Source organism: Pipra filicauda, unplaced genomic scaffold (assembly GCF_003945595.2).
Source record: "Pipra filicauda isolate LSUMZ 115617 unplaced genomic scaffold, ASM394559v2 scaffold416_size611912_pilon, whole genome shotgun sequence".
NCBI lineage: Eukaryota > Metazoa > Chordata > Aves > Passeriformes > Pipridae > Pipra > Pipra filicauda.
This window is the reverse complement of record NW_024104550.1, coordinates 335,550-362,082: the sequence shown is the minus strand read 5'-3', so window position 1 is coordinate 362,082 and position 26,533 is coordinate 335,550. Positions and strand designations below refer to the sequence as shown.

The 26,533-nt window shown below is 47.0% G+C and overlaps 2 protein-coding genes across 3 annotated transcripts in view; both read left to right on the top strand.

The window, feature by feature from the left end:
* Nucleotides 1–1,939: 1,939 nt before the first annotated feature.
* On the top strand, nucleotides 1,940–11,848 carry LAYN (layilin). 2 transcript variants are annotated; one of them, XM_039385515.1, is made up of 8 exons: nucleotides 1,940–5,184; nucleotides 6,099–6,122; nucleotides 7,485–7,788; nucleotides 9,405–9,562; nucleotides 9,875–9,913; nucleotides 10,237–10,320; nucleotides 10,645–10,747; nucleotides 11,386–11,848. In XM_039385515.1, exons 1-8 carry the CDS (start codon nucleotides 5,118–5,120, stop codon nucleotides 11,708–11,710), a joined length of 1,104 nt encoding a protein of 367 aa, XP_039241449.1. In that variant the 5' UTR covers nucleotides 1,940–5,117; the 3' UTR covers nucleotides 11,711–11,848. The 2 variants fall into 2 exon arrangements, with proteins under 2 accessions (XP_039241449.1, XP_027590335.1); XM_027734534.2 differs by lacking the exon at nucleotides 6,099–6,122.
* A 4,168-nt stretch (nucleotides 11,849–16,016) lies between these two features.
* SIK2 (salt inducible kinase 2) overlaps nucleotides 16,017–26,533 on the top strand; it is a 32,133-nt gene continuing 21,616 nt past the window's right edge. Inside the window, exons 1-3 of the mRNA XM_027734495.2 lie at nucleotides 16,017–16,200; nucleotides 24,396–24,512; nucleotides 25,706–25,769. Of these exons, the coding sequence (XP_027590296.2) occupies nucleotides 16,051–16,200; nucleotides 24,396–24,512; nucleotides 25,706–25,769 (331 nt within the window). The 5' untranslated portion in view covers nucleotides 16,017–16,050. The remainder of the gene's footprint in view (nucleotides 16,201–24,395; nucleotides 24,513–25,705; nucleotides 25,770–26,533) is intronic.

The following is a 26,533-nucleotide window of genomic DNA, read 5'->3' as shown; positions in this document are numbered from 1 at the left end:
ACAGGTGACACCAGAGCCCGGACCACCCTCACCTGGAGCCTCACAGGGGCCAGGGCGGAAAACCCGCGCTCGTGTCCCGTGTTGGCTCTGCCCATGGAAACCTCCCGTGCAACAAAACTGCCCGTGCCCAGAGCCACCTGGGACAGCCAGTCCCCTGCAGGAGCCCTGGCTGGGTGGCCATGGTGACAGAGTGTACACAGAGGGCGTGGGGCTGACCCACAGCACGGGCTGGGGACACTCCGACCCGCGGGAAGAGCCGGGACACTCCTCGGGAACCATCCCCAGGGGAGTGTCTGCCAGCAGCACCTGCTGGGGGCTCGGGGGGGAAATCCAGAGGGAAGCAGCTCTCCATTTCTGCCTTTCCATCACGTCTTCTTCAGCATTTCATTCCAAGTGCAGGATGACTGCAAGGTAAGCTGCCTGGGGGTAAGTCCTGACTTCCTTTTGTGCATTTTAACACTGAGGTGTTCATGGGTGAAGGCTGGCAAAGTTGATTAATTTGCAGGCAAACTTATCCTTGTCACCTCACAGACTCTGTCTCATTCCTTATTTAGCTTGATAAATCTCCATAAAATTGTTTTATCCCGTTATTAATTGCATACACATCTGATAGACACAGGGCATAATTGATTCTAACTCCTTGCAGAATTGATTCTAACTCCTTGAAGAATTGATTCTCACTCATAGAACTGATTCTAACTCCTTGCAGAATTGACTCTCACTCCTTACACACACTCAGTGTGCTCTGCAGAGCAGATTTACTGATTTCTTTGGCTACCACAAATTAGTGCAAAAGGTTGGAGTGGCCTCCTGACAGCATGATCTGTGTTCCTGTATTTTTTGGGGGGGGGAACTAGTGAAATTCTGTCATCCTGAAAACCTTTGAATGGCAATTGCATGAATCCCAAATTACAGCACGTTAACCCAACTGCCCAGCTACAAACCAGATGTGATGTTATTCACACTGATTATTTTATCTTGACCCAAAATTGCAGCTGCATTTGCCTTTCCACCTCTGGACACAGCTCCCAGCAAGGACTCCATGCCAAGGTTTTCTCCATTGTGGTGCAGGGTAATAATTTATATTTTAGTATTTAATTGCTTTGTCTTTGCACTCTTGAAATTATCTTTGTGTTGCATTCATTGCAGTTTTAATTATTAAGCACAATTAATTTGTGGTATAAAGACTTGGTATTTAGTAGAATAAGGGTGATATGACCAATGTTTTGATTATTGTCAATTCCTTGTTATTCTAAAAGCAAGAGTATATTTATATAATTATTGGCAGTGCTTTCTTTTTGTTCTAGGTTTGAATTCCATGAGCCTCTGAGCAGTGCTTGGTTTGTAGGCAGTGTAATTAGCTGATTGTACCCCCTGCTCCACAATCACTAACTCCACTGCCATCAAAACAAGGCACAGGATTCCCTGCTCCAACCTCAGGCCAGAAAACTGCACCACAAATCCTCCTCACCCTTACTCCCAGTGCAAAATTAGTAATATTTATTAATTTGCAGCTTTATTTCCAGAATTTTACCTGTCCAACAGAATTGTATGTTGGTGGTATCAAGTGAAATCTTAGTTTTCTTGAAGCTGGTGCTAAAATCCTTGGGAGCTTTCCTGGACCTGTGTGTTGTGTTTAAATTGATTATCTTAATTGCTTATGCCCCAAGACTGGACTAAGAATTTATCTTGGTTGCATCCTTCAGGGTATTGGGAAAAAAATTTGTCTATACTTTTCATGTTTTATTTAACAACCCAGTAAGTGAAGGGGGGTTTTAAGCAATGATTATTAAATATTAAACTCGCTGGATGGATAAGTGATTTTTACTCTGACCACTTGGCTTAACCTTCAGGAATTTCAATAATAGTGCTGGAACCTGCTGTGGGAGGGTTGGTTTTTTTCTAAACAAAATCCCAGTTTTCACCCAAGTAGGGGTTGGAAGGCTTTCCATCAGCCTGGTTACCAGGCAGTGTAGTTAGCTGATTGCCCAAAGCAACAATCACTAGCCACACAGCCAGGTGAAAAGGTGTGCAGGATCATCTCCGTGGAAATCGGGCACGTGGGAATTCCGGAGGCACGAGGCAGCCTGACCTCCTTGCAGAGGGCTCAGCAAGGGAAAAGTGCTGAATCCCTGTCCCAGCAGGAGACCCCAGTTGTACTGGGGGCTGCACTGGTTTGCTCACAGGACACTGGAAACCAGGAGGACAAAATAAAGGGGGTTTTCTCCTCCCCCTTGGCAGCCCTCAGCCCCCATCCTGACCCTGCTCCTCTCTCACAGCCCAGGGCCTCTGTTCTCACATTTACCTCCATTTATTCCCCTTGAACAAATAAAATTGAGGACTGTGGTGGCAACTCTCTGGGGGCTCGAGCCTGAACCTGAGTGAAAAAGTCTCGAAGGCAGAAACTTTTGCTGGAGCCTCTGGAAAATCAGCATTCCACCCAGACATCAACACAATTCACACGAGCAAAGGAAACTAAGACAACCACCACGAAGTTCTGTGAGAACATTTCCAGCCTGACTCTGCAATTTTTTTTTCTTTCTTTTTTTTTCTTTTCTAATTTTAGTCAAGTCTTCCCCGTTTTTACTGAAAAACCTGCAGCCTGGGGGTGGGAAGCAGGCCAGACAAGAGCAATCTGTGAGAGGTACAGAGAGGTGCTGAGCTCTGCAAGTCTTTCCTGCAAGTCAGCAAACCCTCCTTTCCCTATTAACAATTCCAAAAGGCATCCCATCCATTACCATCAATTAGTCTGCTTTCTGAATTCTGGCTGGAGCCAGCAACAGTTCCCTGAATCTTACATTCTTTTTTAATTTTTTTTTTTTTTTTTTTAAATCAGTAACAATAGATGAGAGCCAGGGTTTGCAGCCATAGAGATGACTGATTGATTGCACTGAATAAATCACTTTGTACAACTACAAGCCTCACATAAGTCTAAAAGAAATTCAAATGAATGCACTGAGTGAAATAAGAATAATGTTCAGATTATTATCAGTCATAGGTGTCACACAGTGCTCAAATCCAGACTTCAGGCTTGATCCAGATGTGCTGTTCCTGCACCCCTGGAAGCTCTGTTGTCTCCACAGTGGTGCAGGGACAGGGGATTATCCAACAAATTCCCTAAGCAAGGAGGATCCTGTAGGCTGTGGGACACTGAAAGTCCAGCCCAGACAGCAGGAAGCAAAAAGTGTACGAGGTAAATGAAGTTTAGGCCAGCTAAATATAGTTATTGGACAATTTTCAACCCCAAAACCACAAGGAGAAGAGATGGTGTCTGAATTTCTCAGTTCCATGTGCCAAAGGGATCTTCACAGCCTGGCCACTCTTGGTTGTTTGATTTTTTCATGGCTGTCTCGAGGTTTTTATCCCCTGAAAACACCAAAACTCAGTTTATAACAAAGTTATGAGACTGGCTGCTCTGCTCCCTAAAAAGCTCTCAGAAACTTAATTTGAGCAATCAAAGGAAGAACTCCATGTAGGGATTTTTATTATTATCAGTATTGAATTCAAGATTTACTGACATACAGTGGTTTTCCTTGGCCTGGCCGGATGTTTATCAGGAGAATAAAATCCAGGAGTAAGAGGGTTGAATTAAATTAATGCTCTTCTTTCCTTCTGCTGTAACTCCCAAGATACAAAGCAGCGATAAATGAGTTGAAGGTTAAACATCTGTTCTTCTGAAGAACTATATATCTGAATTAATACAATTTCATTGCTCAATTGTAGAGAGCAGAACTGAAATTTTAAAGCTGATGAGTGCAGTGATTTGAGAAATAACTTGGAAAACAAGATTTCAAAGGACCCTTTCAGAAATGACGTATTCATTTTAGACATAAAAGCCTCCTTTCTTCTTCCTTCTTATTTAAGCTTTTAAGTTGGTTCATATGAAGTACCTCCTCTTCTCAAAGTTTATTAAAATGCTGAACCCAGACTATCTGCTCTGCCCAAATTCTGTGCATTTAAAGCTGGGTCTGCTTTTTATTTCCCTCGGTCTAAATAGTCAGGTCCTATCTGGGGGAGGGGGGAAAGATGTTCTGGATATTATTGTCATTATTATTGCAATGACTACTCAGTTTTATCCTATACTAATATATATTAAGATATGGACATTAAAAGGCTGAAAGCCTGCTGCTTTTGTTCTGTACTTTACTTTCTATATATTTTCCATTTTTTTCTAAATATTAAGAGAAGGAGGTGGAAGCTTCGACATTTTCCTTAATCTTGCTTTAATTCAGGTTGGAATTCTGAAAGTCAGGGAGAAGACCAGTTGACAAAGTGTTTCCATATTTCTGAAAGGGCCAGGAAATGTCACAAAGGCTGTTCCTGTTTCACAGACACGACCCAGGCTGCAAAGCCATGGCCTGAGCTCAGCTCCAACACTGAGATCCCTGATTTCTGGTGACCTGGAGTGGGCTGTGCTCGTGGTACTTTAAAGGATTTTCCTCTATTTAAAATACTGATTTCAGAAGGAGCTTCTCTAACTGAGCTCCCAAGAGCGGGTCTAGGTTTGAAATACATAAAAACCATTAATCTCTTATTTTAAAGAAAGCACCGATCCCGGTGCTCTGTCCTGCAAAAACCCCCTTGGAGCCCGAGCCAGAAAATCCGTGGATGGAGAACGCTGCAGGAAACAGGTGCGGAGCAGCTTCCCGGCCACCAGGAAACGGGCTGGGGGGGTCGGCAATGTTCGAAGCAGAGCCCCCGTGCTCTGTGCCCGCTCCCGGAGCGCTTTCCCGAGGGCAGCCGCGCATCCTCAGCCCGGGGAGGATGCGCCCCTGGCTGGGTCTGGCTCTGCCTGCGGGGGCGGCTCCCCACGCCCCGGGGGGAGTGTGGGACAGGTATAAAACCGGGCGGGGGAACACGCGGAGGGATGAAGAGTTTGGAGCGGGGAAGGAGGTGGAGCGGAGAGAGGAGCGGAGAGAGGAGCGGAGAGAGGAGCGGAGAGAGGAGCGGAGAGAGGAGGCGCATCCCGAGCCCGGGCGGTGCCGCTTCCCGAGCGCAGGGGCTGAGCCGAGCCCGCTGGCCCGGAGCCCGAGAAGGGGAGGGAAGGAGGGAAGGAGGGAAGGAGGAGGTGCCGGTGCCGGCTCCCTCCCGTCCCCTCGGGCCGCGGATCCGGGGCGATGCTCGCGGCCGCGGCGCTGTGCGCGGCCGCGCTGGGCTGCGCGGCGGGGGCGCGGCTGCTCAGCGGTAAGAGGGGGTTTGCGGGGGGATGCGGGGGGGTTGCCCGGCGCTGGGATCGCCCCCCTGGCACGGAGAGGGAGCTCCGGCTCTGCTGCCGCTCGCCCCTGGCGCTGGGAGGGTCGGGATGCGCGGGAATGTCGCGACACGGGGAGGATGCGGATGCGGGGGGAAGGTTGGGCTTGGTGGGCTTGGTCTGCAACTCCCTCGGGAGGGGCAGAGGAGGGACAGGCCTTGAGCTCTGCTCTGTGGGGAGCAGGGACAGGACCCCAGAGAATGGCCTGGAGCTGTGTCAGGGCAGGGTCAGGTTGGATCTCAGGAAAAGGTTCTTCCCCCAGAGGCTGGTTGGGCACTGCCCAGGCTCCCCAGGGCAGCGGGCACAGCCCCAAGGCTGCCAGAGCTCAAGATGATCCTCTCAGACACATGGTGTGACTCTTGGGGGTGGTCCTGTGCAGGGATAAGTGTTGGACTCAATGGTTCTTGTGCACCTCTTCCAGCTCAGCCTGTTCTGGGATTCTGTCCCTTCCAACTTTCGTGACTGTGATTTTTCCCTGCCCTGCCCTGGGGAGCTCACTGAAGTCAGCAGACTTTGGGGCAGATCCCGTCTAGGCAGTGAGGAGATAAGGGGAAAATACAAGGAACCCTTTCAGCGCTGCTTACAGCTACACAGACAGCATGCCCTGTAACTCAAACCTTCTTTGGGATCCCAAAGAGCAGTAATCAGACATCAACTACAGTAGATTTTTCCTTAGCTGAAAGTAATGGCTGATGAGGCAGAGATTTTCTGCCAGTAAGTGGAAAAAAATTGCACTTGTGTATCAGAAAGACCCTGAGTGCAGCTTGTGACAGTATTTGTAGACAGTTAGTGAAGCTTTTTTAATAACAATGTGCTGTCTGTGTTTTTCTCATGCCTTTCACAACAGCAGTGGACATATCCCTCAGAAGAGGTAAGGGGGCTTTGCCTGTCTCACCAAGCCTGGATGAGTGTAAAGTTCCCAAGAGAAATACAGGTTATGCCAGAAATGTATTCTCTAACACTGCAGTTGTAGTAAAAAACTGTTCCTGTTGTAACTTCCGTGTAAAGTGTTAACAGACTGATTCTGACTAGTTAACTGTTCAAAAATTCCCCTATGAAAGGTCTTTAAACTCTCACTCTTACAGTGCTCATGTAGGAATACAGAAGAACAAAGCAAAGCCAGCAAATAACCCACGGAGGGGTTTATAATGACCCGTCCTCTCATCCTGTTTGTTCTGAGCACGTTACAAATGTTGCTGAATGTTTTCCTTCTGTGCAGACACGTAGGTTAGCAGATTGTGTCTGCAGAGAAATATTTACTGAGTAGAACAAAACTGTTTGTTTCCACAGTCTAAATATTGGGACTGTTGTGCTGAGGAACGCAGGAGTGCCTGGATTCAGATGATGTGTCTGTTCACTTTGATCTCCCCTTGTAACCAAAATAAGCTTGTGCTGCTTCTGCATGAGAAAGTTCTTGGCTTCTGACAGCCTGAAAGCAGACACTGTTTCCTTCCTGGGCAGTCAGAAGCACCACCCAGAGCAGAGGGAACTGGGCTGGGGGAACATGTCTTGTTCGCCCCAGTAGAGACACTGAAAACTGGAAGAGTAAGTGTAGGTGGGAGAATGGGAAGGAATCCTTCCCTGGGAGGGTGGGGAGGCCCTGGCACAGGTTGCCCAGAGAAGCTGTGGCTGCCCCATCCCTGGAAGTGTCCCAGGCCAGGTTGGAGCAACCTGGGATAGTGGAAGGTGTCCCTGCCTGTGGCAGAGGGTGGAACTGGGTGAGCTTTCAGATCTTTTCCAACCCAAACCATTCCATGACTGCAATATAAACTCCATGGAACTATTACACACACCCTGAAAGATAAATCCCTGCTGTTTCTGCTTGTGTAAGGGAATCTCTGATTTTAGCTGCTTAATTCCTTAAAAACAACAATAAATTTAAAAAATCCTCTTTGAACTCCTGCAAGGGAGCTCTGTTCTGAAAATGCTGCATATGTGAGCTTGCTGTCTGGCACAGCATTGCTTCTCTGGGAGGAACTCCCAGGATCTGGAACTCACAGAAAAAATCGTGAGGGAGCTGAGAAGAGCAGGACATGAAAGGACAGTGCTAAAAACTGTTTGATGCAGTAAGAAAAGCTTGGAGGTGCCATTGCCAGGCCAGGGACACAAGAGGCTCTTTACCTGTCTACTTTTCCATAGAAACAGTGCAAAACTCGTCCAGATGGAAGCATTAGCACCGAAGTCTGGCCCTGCAGGCAGAGTTGCTGTGACAGGTCCCTCTCCCTCCCTGCAGGACAGACAGTTTGCCGCCGCGGGACGCAGAAACCCTGCTACAAAATCGTGTATTTCCACGATGCCTCCCGCAGAACCAGCTACGAGGAGGCTCAGCTGGCCTGCCAGGCTGACGGGGGACACCTGGTGAGCATCGAGAGTGCAGCAGAGCAGAGACTCATCGAAACCTTCGTCAGGAGCCTCCTGGCTTCCGATGGGGATTTCTGGATTGGGCTCCGGAGGAAAAAGGAGGAGGAGGAGGAGAACAATAGTACAGAGTGCCAGAACTTCTACTCCTGGTCGGATGGCAGCTCAGCCAAGTTCAGGTGGGTGCCTGTGGGTGGCACTGGGAGGCAAAAGGGTCAGGGACTGTCACCTGCCTTCAGCAACCACAAAGGATTCTGTCAAATGACCCAAGGAATATTGTCCCAGCTGCCATCTGTGATTCATCCCACCCAGATATAGTTACCCTGCTCTGGAGACTCTCTGTTGCTCCATGTGACACCTAGAGTGTTTAACTCGGGCTAATTGATGATTTTTGGTTGCTAAAAGGAGGGGGAAGAACAAGTGATCTGGTCTTAAAAAATCTGATTAGGCAGCTACAAAATATGTGCTTTGACCTGGAGGTTCCTGCACTTCAGATGCCCTGGAGCTCATCCCTGAGCAATGGGCTCTTTCCCTTCCACTTGCTGAAGGAATGACATTTTTTTTTCCTGTGAGACAGTTAAATCTGAGAGCTGCAGGATTTCTTTGTAGATGTGAAAAGTTCAAGTCTTCACAACATTTGTGAGATTTCTGCCTCCCTGTCTTAAGGTGAGAGAAACCACAGCATTTGTTGAAATTTAAAATATCAAAGCAACAACATTTACGCCAATCTGCATTCTCCTTCCTATTGCACATGGGTACAAACATCTTGCCAGTGACCTTCTTGCCTTGGCAGCTCATCAGATATTTCAGTTGCCCTGTGAAGGAATGAATAAAACTGCTTTTAGTGCTGTTGGGTGCATTAAAGTTCCTCCTGTGGTTCAGATATTGGGGGTGGATAATGGGAAGCTGGAGCCAGATCTGCTGCTAAGAAACAGGCCCAGCTTTATTGCCTTCCATTGGTGAGACACAGCTTATTTGTGCTAAATGATAAAGCCAAGGAAAACACCAGGGGAGGAAGGAAGTGAGGGAGAAATACAGCGTTGGAATGATTGAAAAAACACTGCTTTAACACACAGGGGTGTTTTCCCATGTGGAGTACCTTGGGATAGCTGGAATTATCTCTATTGTACGGGTCAGCTTGGCAGGCAAAACATGGTTTGCTCCAAAATAGTGGGTACTGAGCACTTGTCAAAATCTAAACCCAGCTTAGAAGAGTTCTCTGAGCTGCAGAAGATGCCTCCTCAATAGCAATGGTGTTCCAGGGGGCTGAGCCTCCTTCCTGGGTGCTCTTGGAAAAGCCTGCACAGTTGTCTGGTGGTGAAGTTTATTATTAGAACAACAACAACAAAAAGAAAATTATGTGCAAGCCAGTGCTGGTGCATTTCCAGACAGAGAAAAACAGATCCCCCTTTAGCTTTTTCATTTCCTCATTAAAGAGGTGTTGAAATTTTGCGAGGCACCGAGGCCAGAGAGCAAAACAAAATAACTGTGGTAGATGATTTTGCACAGGTCTAAAATCGTTTGGGAAAGTCAAATTTCTCCCGAGGGGTTCCAGGCAGGGAGGGGCTCAGCCCTTTGCTCCTGAACGTTTAACACCCTGATTGCTGAGTTGTGGGTTTTTTTTTCCTTTGGAAAAATCGGAATTGCGAGAATAAATAACTGTACTCCCAGGGGAAGGGCGGGGTGGGAGGGTGTGCTGTGACCCTCTGGCTGTGCCCTCTGGGGTATGTTCCCATCTGAGCTCCCGGGAAGTGATGTCGGGTGGCCCCTGCCCGTGTTGGTTGTGTTTTCCCAGGAACTGGTACGTGGATGAGCCATCCTGTGGGAGTGAGATCTGCGTTGTGATGTACCACCAGCCATCTGCCCCGCCAGGTGTCGGGGGGCCTTACATGTTTCAGTGGAACGACGACAGATGCAACATGAAAAATAACTTCATTTGCAAATATTCCCTCGGTAATGAGTCATTCTGTGCCTTTGAAACCCAACCCCCAGAAGGTACGAGGAGGCTGCAGGGACACAGGGAAACCCTTCCTCGGCTTCACTGCTGGGAGATGGGTATCTCTGAGTTCGTGCAAGTGCTGGGGGAAGCAATCTCAGCATTAATATCTGCAGCTCCCTGTGACTTGGTACAAATTTTCAGAGGGTTTTTATGAAGTGTGAAGTGTTTGAGGTCTCAGCTGGGGCCTGAGGGAGAGAGAACACCAGAGAAGGGTGCTCATGGTGTTGGTCTCCCCACTCAAATTGTGCTTTTCTCTTTTCTTTCAGAGAAGCCAACAAATGCTCCAATAGAGAATCCTCAGAGAGGTGAGCTGGAGTTTGGGGCTCTTCTTCAATGATAAGTTAACTTTCAGAGGCAGCCCTGTGTTACAGTCATTCTCAGCAGGCTGAAAACACACTGAGCAAGAAACTCCCCTGCAGTCTGCACTTTTCCTTGTGCTATTCCATAACCCATTCTGTAGGAAAACAGCCTGGCTGCTGTCGATGCAGGTCATGGAAGCAGGAGGGCCAGTACCCTTTACCCATCTTTGCAGCTCTCAGTCTCTCCCATCCCCTCACCCTCACTTTTATGACTCTTAAGCTCTTTCAAAAAGAAAATCTGCAATGTTAACTAAGCTGCTTCTTCCCAGATGTTGCCACGGAGCCCTCGAGCCCAGTGCTGCCAGGAGAACCCCGGAGGAGAGGTGTTAATGTGACAGCTGTGGGAGCCAGAGGTACTTTGTGCCCTCCCCCCTGGCTGTGCAAATCCACATTTTTCACATTTGGTTGCAAACAGTTTCAAATGTTTGACCCAAATGTTTGACCCAAACTGAAAAAACCCCCGCCCTTCCCTCAAATCTTCCCCTTCAGTAGAAACCTGAACTGGCTGCTTTGGCCACCAAAATGTTCAAAATCTAAAGTGTTCTGGGTCTGGAAAAGGTACTTTTATTGAATCATTTTTGAGTGGCTAAATTGACCATGTTTTGTTTGTAAGTGTATATGATTAACTGTGAGAATCTTCCAATTCCTTCTTACCACTGACTCCTTTTTACCCCTAGAACCTGTTCAGAGTCTTGCCTACATCCTTATTCCCGGCATTCCTGTGCTGCTGCTCCTGGTGGTCATTACAGGCATCTCCTGTTTTTGGCTTTTTGTGAAGAGGTAAGTGGTGGTTTTATGTTAAAACCACCTATGGTAGCATTTCCTGGCAGTAATCTCACAGCTGCTTTTGGCACCCTGTGAGGTGCTCTGCAGCCAAAGAAATGTTTAAAAAGTGCAGTGGGTGCTCCAGGCTGAGTTATTTTCAAGCAAAATTTTAAGTAAATCACATTATAGCATATTAGTGTGTTCACAGACATAGTAGTCAGGGAACAGTGTAAACAAGATAATGATTTTCATGTGGCAGCACTTCATCTTTCTTATTAAAGATTCGAATCATCGATTTTTGAATTATCAGATGTTCACCTTTGAAAGTGAAAAATGTGGAGATAAAAGGAGCAAGTAATACTTGTTGATAAGTAATATCTCCATGTTTTCCCTGTGTGCACAGTGGCTCTGCTGGGGGTGCTGGTTGTGGTTTTGGGAACGTCAGGGTTGGGTTTTGCTGCCTCAGTATCTCCAGGTCGTGCCAAGGGGCTGTTCTGGGTGTGCAGCACGGAATGACAAATAATTCCCAATTTTATGCAGAGCCTGGACTCTGAGGGTCAGCTTCCCTCGAGGGTCAGCATTAAATTACTGTAAGAGGTGTGGTATTGCTTTGTGCCATAATAGGGGTTTTTTGTTTCCCCCCCATTCCCCAGGAGGGAGGAGCGGATGGACAGAAGCCCCAAGGAGGAGGATACCTGGCTGTCCAACAGCCCCAGCCTGGACATCTACAAAGTCATCACCAAGCAGTCGGAGGCAGACCTGGCTGGGACCAGGCCTGGCACCAAGAATTCCTCCTTCCGGGCCCGGGAGCACTCGGAGCTGGGCAGGGACAGGCAGGAGGCAGCGCCCAAACCCCCCAGCAGTGGCTTTGGGACCGAGAGTGGCTTTGTCACCAACGACATCTACGAGCTCTGTGGGGACCGTGTGGGCAGGAGCCAGGAGTCCACCTGGGTGGACAATGAGATTTATGGATATTGAGCAAACGGACAGAAAAAAAAACCCTGGAACTCAGATGACAAGGTGGATGCTGAGACGAGTTTACCTGCCCTGTCCATGCACTTGTTTTAATAACAGTTACACATGGTGTTTATCCTGGGTTTGCATTTCCCCATATTCTTCTCTTTTTTTTTTTTTTTTTTTTTTTTTTTTTGAAAGAATGTGGGTTTTTAACGATCCAGACTGAAAAGAATGTGTATATTTTGCTTTGCATCAAGCCCCCTTTGCCCTGGGAACGGTTTGTTAATAATCTTGATTCACTTTTTTGTACCAAAGATATGCCTTGAAAAACTAGAGGACAATCCAAAATCCTTATTTATTTAACTGACCCAGTTGTCTTAAAGGTGCTAAAAGTTGCCTGTCAGGTGTGATGGAGCCCTGCTTTCCTGGACATGGGGAGTGGGGAATGAATGCCTTGGTGTGCTTTGCTTGTGTGTGCAACTTTTACTTTACCTATTAAACTGCCTTTGTCTCAAACCACGAATTTTCTCACTTTTCCACTTCTTTCCCTCATCCTCCTGGGAGGGAGGGAGTGAGGGGACACCAAGAACATAAAGTATGTCAAGCAGGAACACAAATAGGACACACCTTTTGCCCTGCAGGTGTTTCTGGCTCCAGGAGAGAGCAATGTTTTGCTGCTGAACAAATCTCTGAAGCACCTAAAATGAATTTTTAGCTCTGGACAGGGTTCCCTTAAGAGCTTGCTCTCCTCCCTTGCATGGAAATAAATAAATAGGAAAAGGAAGAATTTTCACAAGCCACCAGGAAACAAAGGTTTGGCAAAAGGTGTTTTATGCGTGGCTGAAACAACAACAGAACTGAGTGCAGGGGTAGCCACGAACCTGTTCTGCCAAAGTAAACAGGCAGGAAGAGGATTTAACTGCAAACACTGAAATATTTCAGTGCACAAGGGCTCTGTGCTGCACATCTGCAGTGTCACGGTGTCTGCCAAGCCCCTGCTGTTCCTCCACCAGAACGTGGTGCAAGATGAAGCCCTGAAAGAAGTAATTCCTTTGGAAAAAAAAAAAAAAGAATTAATCTTCCAGGTCTTTTGGAAATGGCATCGAGTTAGCAACAATTTCTCCTGAAAAGCAAAATCCTTACACAGGAGAATAGGCAGTGCTGGGCACTTGGAATGCCTGGAGTTTCCAATGCAGTAATTAGTGCTCTTTCATCAAGAAAAAAATCGATCCGTTTTGACTCTTATATTCTTGGTCTCTTCCCTCGGTTTTTTGGGGTGGTTTGTTGTTGTTGTTTGGTTTTTTTGGGTTTGTTTGTTTGGTTTTTTTTGCAGGCATTAAGCATCAGGCACATCCTGAGCATTTCAGGCGTTGAAAAGCAGAAAACGAGAGGCAAAGCTTGCCAGAGGTCGGAGATGAGGCGTCTGAGATGTGTTTTGGTCTGGTCCCGGCTCCCTGAGCTCGGGCAGCGAGCTGCGTGTGCCCAGCTGAGGGGATTTGAGAATTCCTGCTGCTGGACGTCTCCTCTGGAGCCCTGGAGCTGCAGTGACCACACGAGGGCATGTGCGCTCCACGTTTGTCCTCCACGAGCTGCTCCATCCCTGCTTTGCCAGGAGCGCTGGGATCCCTTTCCCTGGAGCACGGCAGGACACATCGGTGGCCGCTAAAATGTGCAGGACAAAGGATGTTTTTGTGACTGCAGAAGTGGCCAGGAAGCAAATAAATGTTTTAATACTAAAGAATCCGGTTTATAATGAAGCGGCTGTGAATGAATATCAGGCAGTATTTGGCACAGTGGAGAAAAAGTTACTTTTAACGCACCAAGCTCGAGTCTGTAAAAAAAAAATGAAGCCCCTCCACAGCAGAGAAATGTCACAAGTGGCACTTTGGGATGACACCACTTTCTATTCAAGTAGGATTATGGAAAGCTTGCTCATGTACCTATCAATCACTTAAAAGGGTGGATGTCTGACTAACTCAAGTCATCAGTTAGTCATTGCCAGAACTTCTGAAGGGGATAAATAGAACAGTGAGAGCACTCTGGTTGTTCTCCATGGCAGCCCAAGTCAGCAGCATCATCTCCAAATGTCATTCCTTAGAGAATCTCAGGAACAGGGAAGGACAGGCATTAATTTTTGCACAGAGAACTTCAGCTCCCTTTGCAGAACAGTCATCACTCTTTGACACGTAGCAAATTTAACCAACTTTTCACAAGTATGACACAGCCTTACGTGTAGAACTTGTACAAAAAAAGGGAAAGCAAGAGGCACAAGTTTGTTCCTTGCTTTCTTCCACTTGTTCTTTTCGTGGCCACACTCTGTTTTGAGCTGTGTTTGCATCAGAAAAGCTCTGTGGCTGTGTTGCTGATTCAGAAGACACGAGCTGTTCCATCAGCTTTTGGCTGTTCCATCAGCCTTGTTTGGTCAGTGGAATGGAGCAAAGATTCCAGGGGTGATTCCTGGTACCCAAAGTGAATCCTCCAGCCTGAGATGGGGCAGAGGATAAGAGTGGTCAGAGAGGGACAGGCATGAACTAGGAGAGCAAAGATTACTGCAGAGTTAAAATGGCATTTTTGGAATGAAAGCAAGCTCATGTGTAAGTGCACAGACAAATCAGACCTGGTGGACTTAGTACTGGAAAGGGAATTTAGCATGAAAGGCCTTAACTTTTTTCACACATTCTCAACTCTGAAGGTCCTCTAACCATTTCATGTCAAAGGGCCTAACAGAGCTTCCCAATCTGTCTTTCCAGGTGTGCAGGAAATAAATAGAGGAATAGTTTAGTTATGGAAGGGACCTGCAAAAGTTATCTAGTCCAACTGCCTGACCACTAGAGGGAAAAACAAAAGTTAAAAGTGTGTCATTAGGGCATGATTCAAGTGCCTGTCAGACAGTGACAGGCCTGGGGCATTGACCCACTCTCCAGGAAGCCTGTTCCAGTGTTTGACCACCCTCTTGGTAAAGAAATGCTTCCCAATAACCAGTTTGAACCTCCCCTGACGCAGCTTTGAGCCCTTCCCACAAGTCCTGTCGTTGGATTCCAGGGAGAAGAGCTCAGCACCTCCATCTCCACATCCCCTCCAGAGAGCCAGGAGGTTGTCCCTCAGCCTCCTTTTCTCCCAGCTGGATGAAGGCAGAGGCCCCTCACAGGACATCCCTCCTCCTGCAGCCCCATCAGCAGCTCCATGAACCTCCTCTGGATGCACCCAAGCACCTTCTGAAATGGTGGGGCCCAGAGCTGCACCCAGCACTCTGTGTGATCTGCCTGGGATTTTGGGGGGCTGATGTACCAACAAGAGGCATCTTTGTGATCTGGAATAACTGGGGCCACTGGAAAAGCTGCCCAGTGCCAGAGAGAGAGGATTTGTGTCAGGAAACTGCCTTAAGGACCCATGAAGTCTGATGCAGGTGCAGCAGCTCAGGGTCTCAGTGCATGGAGCCCCTGATTTAGGGCTGGAGAGACACCTGGGGCCGACCCATTCCCCCTCATCCTGCTAACGAGCTGGGCCTGCTGGGATCTCATTAATGGGATAATGGGATCTTATTAATGCAGGGGGTGGGTTTGACCCCCCCCCCCTACAGCCACACTGTGGGGCACCTACCGAGCTGGGAGAGCAGGAGGGGATGCCCACACCAAGCCGTGGGGGGAGCCTGGGGGACCCACCGACCCTCAGCATCACTGCCTCATCCCTGTCTCTACCTCCATCCCCCCCTCCATCCTGGTTCCCGTCTCCATCCCCATCTCTACCTCTATCCCTGTCCCCATCCTCGTCCCTGTCTCCATCCCTGTCCCCATCCCCATCTCTACCTCTATCCCTGTCCCCATCCTCATCCCCATCCTCGTCCCTCTCTCCATCCCTGTCCCCGTCTCCATCCCCACCTCTGTCCCCATCCCTATCCTCATCCCCACCCCATCCATCCCCATTCCATTCCCTATCCCCTTCCCCATCCCTATCCCCATCCATCCCCATCCTCTTTCTCACCCCTACCCCTATCCATCCCCTGTCCTCTTCTCCATCCCATCCCCATCCCCTGTCCTCTTCCCCATCCCCTCCCCATCCCGTCCTCTTCCCCATCCCCTCCCCATCCCCTGCGCTCTCCCCCGTCCCTCCCGTCCCCTCTCCCGGCTCTGTCCCCACCCCACGCCCGGGCTCGGCCCCGCTGGGCGGGCGCGCCGCCGGTTTCCATGGCGAGCCCCCGCCCGCGGTGACGCGCGCGGTGACGCCGCTCGGTGTCCGTGTGTCGGTCCGTCGGCGGCGGAGGGACGGGCGGAGCGGGCGGAGGGGGCGGCGCGGCCCCGGGGCCGCCGAGCACCGACCCCGAGCAGCCCGAGCCGCCGCCGCCGCCGCCCCCCGAGCCCAGCATGGTGATGGCCGAGCCCCGGCGGCCCCCGGCGCTGCTGCCCCGCGGGCTCGGCCCTGTCCGCGTCGGCTTCTACGACATCGAGGGCACGCTGGGCAAGGGCAACTTCGCCGTGGTGAAGCTGGCGCGGCACCGCATCACCCGCAGCGAGGTGAGGTCGCTCCCGCCGCATCCCGACCCCCCGTCCCGCCCCGCGCATCGCCGCGCTCCGCTGCCGCCCCGGGGATGGAGCCCGCCCGGGATGGGGGGACCCGGCTCCGGGATGGGGGGACCCCCTCCGGCGGTGGAGCCGGCCCCGGGATGGGGGTGCCCTCCGCAGGATGGGGGTACCCCCCCGGGGATGGACCTGGCCGCGGGGATGGGGGTACCCCACCAGGGATGGGGGTACCCTGCCCCGGGGATGGAGCCAGCACCGGATTGGGGGTACCCAGCCCTAGGATGGGGGTGTTCCCCTGGGATGAGGGTACCCCTCCGGGGATGGAGCCAGCCCCGCACTGGGGGTACCCAGCCCTAGGTCGGGGGTACCCCTCCGGGGATGGACCCGGCCCCGGAATGGGGGTACCCGCCCCCGGAGCCGGCTATTCCCTTGCGCGCCCCTCGCCCGCTTTTGTCCCTCCTTCCGGCACCTCCCGCGGCGAAGGGGATATTTTATTTTATTGCAGCAGCCGGGTTGGTTTTTCCTGCTTTCATCTTGCCCGGGAAGGGCAGGATAACGCCTCCTCCCAGCCCCTGTGGCTCAGGCCGCGGGCGAGTGCTCGGGGATGTCACCCCAAGGATGGCACCCTCCCGACCCCGAGCGTCCTCGGGGTGAGCAGGGCAGGCGGCTGCTGGGTGAGTTGGGGAGCTCTCCCTGTGAGCCGGGGAGGTTCAAACCTTGTGTCGTGCCCGCTGTCGTGCCCTGGGTCTGTCCCGGTGTCCTGACCCGGCCGGTGCTTGCAGATGAGCAGAGCTTCTCCCTCCCTGGGTTATCCGTTCCAGCAGAGGAACTTGTGTGTGTCCTGAATCCTTCCGTCCAGCATCCTGCAAGTTGACCAAATTCAACCATTTTTAGCCTCTTTGTTTAACCGCCCCCGTGTATTGCCCGGTGATTATTGTTAATACCTTGTGCTTTACCTACAACAAAAATGATTGTCAGTCTGGGTGGATAAAATGTGGTCGTGTTCACTTTAAAAGGGGGAAAAAAAAAAGAAGGTGTCTGGTGAGAGTAATGGCTCTGAGAGATCAGCTTTCTCCTATATGTTGCTCTTAGGTAGTTTTAGTCACTACACCTAGAGGTGAGGTTTTTGTAAGCCTGTGTTCTGGCTGCTTTCATTGTTTGCTGAAGAAGAGGTTACCGTGCTGCTCTGTGCCTGACAAAAGTCATTAAAATGTTTCCTGAAGTACAGAGTGAAAACTGAACAGACCTGCAGTTTATTCATCACCCTGGGCTCGTGTGGCAAAACCATTCCTTGCAGGAATGGAGAAATGCTCAGTTAAGGGAAGCAAACTCATGGTGCTCACACTGCTCTGGCCACACAGGGCTAGATGAGCTTTGCATCCCGGGGGTTAACAGCAATTTTTCTTATTTCTCAAGTTCATAACAGACTCAGCTCTTTTCAAGCCCTTCCTTGCTGTTCCTGAAGAGCCAAGCAAAGCCCTGGCAGTGTTAGTGTTCCCTTCCCAAGTTTGTTGCCAGATGCCAAACTTGTAAAGGCTTCACTTGAAGATATTAAGTTGTCACTTGCTCTTCTTTGGCAGACTCTGTGATGGGGGTGAGAACTTTAATCTTTATTTGTATTGTACTTTTACAAAGTATGTTTGTTTAGCATTGTTCAAAATAACAAAGGTTACAGAAAACTTAGAGCTCAGCAGCTTCTCAACTCTGCTATGATTTTATTTCATCCATGTCCTAAGAAATTGCTGAATTCCAGTCCATTCTAATACATAATAATGATATTATTTTTTTTAAAAACCAACTTTTCTGTCCAGTCTGAAGCCTCTTTACCTTCTGTGTGATTTTTACAGCAGATTTGCCTGTGTTGGAGGTTTGTGTCAAGGTCTTTGATTTTTTTTTTATTTATTTTTTATTTTTATTTTTTTATTTTTATGGTGCAGCTGCATCATATATCTGCAGCAGGAGATGCAGGAGTGTTTATCTGGAATTTAATTGCTGAGTTAGTTGCTGGAAGTACTTACATGGCCTTTGAGGAAGGGGAACCCTATTAAGATTACTTCTGGTGATGTCAGAGGAAATAAATTCCAGCCAAATACTATTTGGAATAAGCACTTCCAGTTTGGAGCACCTCATCTGATTGTTAGCTCACTGGGCACACAAAGTGGAAGTCCTGCTTGTTCATGTCTCCAGATGGAAGGCAGGTCGTATTTCAAGCTTGTTCTGAACTATTGCTTAAATTTCTTGAGTTGCTGATTTCTCTGTGCCTGTAATAAAATTCCAGGGGCAGAATACTCAGTTTTTTAGAAAGGCTTGTGTTCTGCTGCAGGAAGGTCTGTGCTGTGTTGCTGCTGAGACTTGCTCAGAAAAGCTGTTTTAAAGGACTATTTCCTTGCCTGAGTTTCTCCTGAACCTCCCCATTTGAAACCCTTTACATTCAGAACCTCTTTGTCGTTGGGCTCGTTTAGCATCAGTGTTTTGAAACAGTATTTCGTGTGGCTTCGACCTGTAAAATATTTGCTTTTTTGGTTTTACACAACTCTGCCCAGCCAATAACCATCAAATTAGAAAGGATGGGATCTTATTGCCTTGAACGTCAGCGCTCACAGATGACGTACAATCCATCCTTTTTATGGAGAACCTGCAGGTGGGACCAGAGAATTGCAGAGTACAGGTGAGAATGGCATGAGAGCAGCCAGGGGTGGTGGATGGGGGGTGCAAAGTCAGAAACCTCATCGTCAATCCCACAGCCCTAAAATTGCACAATCAGTCAAAGAGAAGTGTGAAAGTTAAGGAAAATGGGGGGGATTTGTGGGAATAGAGGTGGTGCCTGGCTCTTTTTCCTGCCAGTCCATTCAGGGTGCCCCAAAAAGGGGCCAGGGCTGCCCTCGACCTTTGCTTTGCTTGTTGGAGTGTTTGTTGCCAGTGGAGTGGAGGGCACGTGCTTTCCTGCCACGCTCATTTATCCTCTTGCCCAGAAATCCTGTGATCCCAGGGTAACTTCTGTTAATGAGGCGTGGAAATAAGCAACAGATTTTTATTTCTTTTCCCCCCTCCGTCCTCGGAAGGAGAAAGGAAAAGGGAACAGAGGTAACTGGGAGCAGAAAGTTGAAGAAGACGGAGATTTGCTCCTGGTGAAATAGGGTGACGTGTGAAATAATGGAAAAGCTCTTGGAATAGGTGAAGGTGCTGCTTGGAAAAAGCACTTTCAGGAGGAAGGCAGGTCTTTGGGAATAGGCTGTGAGAGAGAGAGAGTCGTGTTCCCCACCCACCCCCAAAACTCTGTAACCAACACCCCCCAAGGATTAATCACCTCCAGAGGGACACTGGGCGTTGCTCCCCAGGTGAAAATAAAGTTCTTTATGTCCCCGTGGATCACACTGTGCCTCCAACTGCCTGCTGGGTTACAGGGACTTTGTATTTTTCTCTGGCAAAATAAAAATTAAAAAATAAAACCAGCTCTTGAGAGGAACTGTGGTAGCAGTTTAGCTGCTCAGGTGTGCTTAGGTGGGACACAGGCAGGGACAGTTTGGATGTGAATTTGGGGGGAGAAAAGTTGTGTTGTGGTTTGTTTTTTTTTTTTTTTTTTTTTTTTTTTTTTTTTGTTTGGTGTTTGGGTTTTGCCTTGTTTTTTTTTTTCCTTTGAAGAATTAAATGAATAACATGCAAACAATGAAAACTGAAAGCTGGAGTAGCTGAAGAGCAGAGGAACTTTCATCTTCTTTGACAATCATTTCATCTTCACTTCTTGGCAGCTTCAATTCCCAGATGTCAGATGAGGATTGAGCAAACTCCAGTCTAGTAAAAGAGGGAAGGAAATATGTGCTATCCCTAATATTTTACAAATTAGTGGGAATCACGAAAGTTGCAAAGATATTTTGGAATGTGACCCTTTGAGCAGCACAAACTGGTGATGGGGGAAGGGAGGGAACGGGATCCCCCTTTTGTTTTCCTTGTCAGAAGAAGTTTGTGCTAATATTATATATTGATATTTGGCCGGGGTTTTTCTGTTGTTTGTTTCTAGCTGTTGCTAGTAGTTGTTGGCAAGCTGTGTATTTAGGAACAAAACACACTCTTTCAGATAGGAAACTGTTCCAGGGCTTGAAGGAGCTTCTCCACCTCTAAGAATTACATCCCTTTTCCTGTCATCGTGACCCAGCTGAGCTCATGGACACGAGTGAGCTGCTGAATGCTCTGTTCCTCCTCACATCATTATGAAAGATGGTGCTGGAGTTTTAAGCATTTCCAAGTGGTTCTTCTCTCTAAATCCTCTCTGGCCCCGGCAGGATGTGTGAAAGTTAAAAGATGCAGAACAGACTTGAGATGTTTAATCTGCATTTGAGTGTGGAAGAAGAGGTGGCAGCTGCTCCTGTGCTGCTTCTCCCATAGGAGATGCACATATATAATGTGCACATATATAACATGCACGCTGAGAATTGCACAAGGGCTGCAAAAAGCAAATTTTTTCTCCTTCAGGTAGGTTTTTACTGTGTTAAAAAAACCCTCTGAATGGTACCAAGTAACTGCACATCATGAGAGAAATAGTGGTTTGATGCAATGGGGTGGGATTTTTTTAAACCAAAAACCTGTTTAAACTTGAGATATAGTTTGTTCTTCCTTAGTTTGTAGCTCCAGTAAGATATTCCTAATTAGCAGAGAGCTGTGCTTAGGGTTGTTTCAAGTACCTGTGGTTACACAACACACACCTTTATGGATCCATTGGTGGTGGCTGTCGACTGCCTGATGCAGCTCCAGAAGTCCTGTTTGGGAATTTTGGACAGATTATGGATGCAGCAGCACAAAATTCACCTTTTAACATGATAACAGAGGTAGCAAGTAGTTTTCTGAGGCACTGGCTCGTTCCACGGTGCTCCAGTACTTTGTTTTCCAACATATAATGTGATTTCTCAAGGAGTTCAGTGTTAGCTGTGTTAATAAAGAGCATTTTACGGTGCTGTCAGGATTATCTGGTGATGTCTGGGTGAAAACATTCCTGTGGCAGTTTTCCTCCAGGTCCTGGACGCATGGCAGTGGTAATAATTTGGGGGGGGTCTGTGTGGATGGACAACAGGAGGTCACTTTGTGCATTAACCTTCTGTGACCTGTTCTACATCTCCACTCAGCTTTTATTTGTGGCTTTGGGGAGAGGGAAGGAAATGTTTCCAAACTCTTGGAAGAGGGTTTTTCTGGAGCCATTTTGCTCCCAGTGACTGTGTGCCCTGAAGACTTGTTTTCCCTGAAGAAGGTTTTGGTTTCAGTCTTTCAACAGCCTTGGAGAGCTGTTTTATTTTGAGCGAGGAGATGGGATAGGAAACTTCTGGAAAAGGAAGAAAGTAGGAAACACTGGAACATGATTCACTGCTCTTGGCCAGAAAGTGCAGTGAAGGTTGTAGCAGGATCTGTGGCCGTGCTTCCCAAACTTATATCACCCATTCTTTCTTTATTATTCTTTTTTTTCAACGCTGCTTTCCTCTAATCACATTTTACTGGTGGTTGCTCAGGAAATAAGAGCTGCTCAGGGATTTTAACCGTGTAAAGACAAAAAAAAAAAAGCCCTTTTTTTATTTATATGAAATTGCATACTTCTATTTTTATTTATATGAAATTGCTTCTATTTTTATTTATATGAAATTGCTCACTTCTTAGGAACTGACATGATATGGTTGCAGAGCATCATTAACCTCGGAGAACATAAAACTGCAGTGGGCACTTGTTATTGAGGAACTGGAGTGGAATTGGAAGTACTTAATCTTTAAAAGGGAAGAAGGACAAATGAGTTATCTTGGGTTTTCTAGGGAAGTGGATACTCTTTTTTTTATTTTTTTATTTTTTTTTTTAAAATCTGGGAAACCAAAGTTAAAAAAACTGTTGCTGTTGGAAGGTGGGAAGTGCAGAGTTCAGGGTAAAATGCTGGAGATTTTTGGAGCTTTTTATCTCCCAAACTGGACATACCTTGTTCCTGGAGTGGAAGGTGCATCACCACTGTGTGACAGGAATGTCACACTGCTGCAGAGGAACCCTTTCTTTGGTTTTTAAGGGAGAAAGAGCAGGTTCCAGCCCTCTGAAACCCCAAATAACGGGTGTGAAATGCAGAGATGAGGAGGATGAAGGAGAAGGCAGCTCCTGTCTCTGGCTGAGCGCAGAGGGACGGGGTAAAATGAGTTAGAGGAAGGGCAGAAATGTGACACAGGGGTTGTTTTTAATAAATATTTCCTGATATCTGAGGTTCAGTGGCTTTGCTGTGGTTGCTTTGACGCTCTGGAGCTTTCTAGGGAAGCGATTTCTCCTCAGGCTCAGAACTGGTGCCTGCAGAAAATCAGCAGTAACCAGAAGTCCTTTTATGAGGTGTGATCTTAAATTGGGCTGGGGAGGCTGAAAGGTGTGTGGAGGGGGTTGTGGTGGGGTTTTTTTTTCCCTCTAAAGCTGCAGGAATGATTATTTGCATCCTCTGCTGCCTCGTGGCATCAGGGCAGAAGGTCTGAATGAGAAAGTGGCTTCACTTTATTTTTGTGCAAACCCCAAGTGGAGCTGGAAGGAATAGGACTGGAATGGGGGGTAACAAACAGGAGCAGGACCAACGTGCTTGATTTGCCTGGGTTTTGTCCAAAGGCAGAAACTTTCAAAGGGAGACTTGTGATTTTTTTTTTAGTATTTACCACCTTGAGCATCACTGTTCCATGTGATGAAGAATAGAGGCTGTGCAATAACTTGTGATTAATGGTGAAATTTGTAGCATGTGGCCTTTTTTGCTTGTTTTTAATGGCTGCATATGACAACATTCTTATGTTTATTGTTTCTTGATAAAATTGTTTTAGAGAGTTCTACATTATTTTTAAAAATTGCTTAAAAGTTTTAGACGTTGTTTAAAAAGAAAATCCCACAGCTGCCTTTTGAAAATTTTTTTTTGTCTGTTTTAGATGAGTCTTGTTCTGCTTCAGCTCTGCAAAAGAGCCTCCTGCATCTCACAACCCGATTTTCCCTGATTACCATTTAATCACTCATAGCAGAATCTTATTTTCCTGTTGGATGAGGGAGACAAGGGACTTCTAAAGAGGTTGTGGAGCAAAGGCAGAGTGAAATGAAGTCAATAAATAGTTAATTGTGAATTCAGGTGGGTCCCTAATCAGTGTTACTGGAGATAATGAGGTTCACCTCCTGTGGATTTTGTCTCCTGCTCAGCAGCTGTCTCCCATGTTCAATAGTTTGTGAAATGCTGTTATAATTGGGAGCATTTGTGTGACTTACATTGTTTGCTCCTGCTTCAGCATTAATAGTGTGATATTCAGGGTGAATAAACACCATTTATACATTCAGCACTCTTTAGTATTTTTATCCTTTGCATGGTTTTTAGACTGGCAACGTTTTTGCTTTCTTCTTGGTTCAGATTTTCTCCTTGGTTCACATTTTCTCCTTGGTTCAAATTTTCTCCTTGGTTCAAATTTTCTCCTTGGGTTCAAATTTTCTCCTTGGGTTCAAATTTTCTCCTTGGGTTCAAATTTTCTCCTTGGGTTCAAATTTTCTTCTTGGGTTCAAATTTTCTGAGTGTCTTCTGTTTGAGACTTCCTAAACATGTGTAGTCACCTTCCCTTTGCAGGTGGTAGTTAAAACCAAGGTCAATAGGACCAAGATGTGTTTTGTGAACTAACTGAGATGTCTTTCCAAGGTTTGACTGATAAATAGATCTGTAGAGTTGGGTTGTTGTCTTTTTTTTTTTTTTCTCTGAAGGGATAAACTGCAGATGTCCTTTTTGTAGTTGCATACTAATTAACAATTAAACATGTCACAGTTGAAACCACGTGGATCCACCGCCATGTTTCGATGATTTGGGTTGAGCCAGCAGTTTTTCTCACTTTAAAATATCACTTTGCAGTTGTGGGATTCAAATGGACTCCAGCAATGGACACCAAGAGGCTTTTAAAGAGGGTTTTTGTCCCTGTCAGCTGTTCCTACCTGCTGTTGATACAAGAGCACCTGGAGCACTGGCTTCTGTGTCTTCCATCCCATGTAAAACCTGCTTTTTCTGGCATATTTAATGCTGTCAGTCTGTATTTTTTTAGCGTGGGATTGGAAATTCTGAACTCCAAGAAACCCTCCAGTCATCTGGGGTCGTTGCATTGTCCCCCTGTATAATGAGGGCAAAACTAATGAGGAAAACGTTGGGGAGTTTTCATCTCACTCTTGCTGTTTGTCTGCAGGTGGCAATAAAAATCATTGACAAATCTCAGCTGGATGCTGTGAATCTGGAGAAGATCTACAGGGAAGTGCAGATAATGAAGATGCTGGATCACCCACACATCATAAAGCTCTATCAGGTGGGGGCAGTGGTGGCTCTTCCCCTTTCTCCCCATCTCTTTTGCTCTTGGATGAACTCTTCAGTGAAAGATTTTGAAGGTTTTTTAATTGTGATTTTTATTTATTTTTTTTTTTTTAGTGCCCGTAGTTTGTACAGTAAAATATGGGTTTGTTTTGTAGTGGTTTCTCTTCTGTTTCATCTTGTGTTCCTGCAGCACATGGTGAAATGTTTGGGGCTGCTGGCATTTCTGCTCCAGTTCAGTCTTGCCTTTAAGGCTTTCCTGAGATACTCCCTTTAGGATCTCCCCGTTGGGGCTCTGTTTAACAAACACAGATAACACACCCTTGCTTCAAATAAACCTGGCTCAACAAAGATCTGGGTGTGCTAAAGCTCTGAATTTAAGGTCATCTGACAACATCTCCAAAGGCAAAACGAGCACAAGGACTTGGACCTGTGGTGGAGTTCTGGATAAAGATGAAGATCCCAATTTAACTTTGTTTTATGTGAAAGGAACTGGCACTTGATCTATAAAATATTGATCTGCCAAGCAGAGAGGGACCTTTAAAGAGTTAAATTAAATGAAGTAATATCTTCCACAGTTCCTTCTGAGTGAATGGCAACACACAAAAATGGTAGAGGAGGGACTGAGAAAAGTTAAATTAAGTCTGGAGATCAGGAAGATCATTTAAAGAGGGGGGTGATGATTATGCAGTGCTTAATCCTTCACTATTAGTGCATTGGCTGGTTAAAAATGCGTTTGACAGGTGAGTTTATTTTTAAAATAGCCTTCAAATTGTCCCACTTGGCTGCTTTTATCACGTGCCCATCACTGTGCTGGGTTCCCACCAGGAGTTTGAGTTGTCTTGTCTCAAATAAAATGCAAAGACCAAATTCACCAAGGTCTTGTCCACGAACAGCTCGTGCTGGACTGTTTTATTGAGATTGTTGAAAGAGACCCAAAATGTGTTGAAATGGTTGTGTTGTGCTCAAGGTTAAATCCAAAATGATTTTTTTGAACTGGAGGATTTTTCCCTTTGGGTCAATATTTTGATTGTGCTTTTTGCACACCTTGTGCAGTTGGAAAGATGGTGATAACTCCAAGTGCAAGGCAAAGCTTCCAGATCTTTAGCAGAAGAATAAGGATCCATTTTGGTGGTTTTTTTGCTTCTTGCTCTTCCCACAAGCACTCATGTGTGATTTCTTCATCGGCAGGTGATGGAGACCAAAAGCATGTTGTACCTCGTGACAGAATTTGCCAAAAATGGAGAAATTTTCGGTAAGCAAGGGAATATTTTCGTCTTCAACATTTTAATGCACTGGGTAACTAAGGATCTTTCTGGGTCTGTTGTTGGAGACTTAATATTTCTGTACACTTTTGTCTGAAGTCATAATTTTTTTTCTGCTTTACTGGAGTGATTTCTCAGAGTGGCTTCTGGAATTGAGGATGGGATATTCTGCTGTGGGTGGATTTGCCACTGTTATATTAAGATACTTTAAGGACACTGTGACGTGTTCTTCAAGGTGTGGGGGTCAGGAGCTGGTAACTGGTTAATGTTCTTTTAATGCCCTGTCAGGCTTGGTGTTAAACAGCCTGGTATTAAACCTCACTGAGTCTTTTCAGCTCTGCTAAACCATCCCCTCGTGGTGCTGACTGATAGTTCATGGGCAGGGTTGGTTTTGACCTGCTTCAGGGAAATTTTCCCCACTCAGCAGCAGTTTTGTGTAGCCATGACTTTCCCCAGTTAAATGTCACTGCAGTGAATAATGTGTTCAGCCCCAACCCTTCAAATCCTGTCACCTTTTGGATGATATCTTTACTTTTAAAGATATCTTTTGTAACTTGGCAGAGCACACGAATGAAAAAGGTTTCATTTGTGCTCAAGACTTTACAGATCTGGAGAGTAAATATTTGGGAAAACACTTCTCACTCAAAACAGCAGCCAGACGTGCAAACACTCCTACATTAAATATGTACAGTAACCATGCAAAGTGTGCTCTGGGTGTGCAGAAGAAAAAGCAACAGTTCCATTGACACTCTTC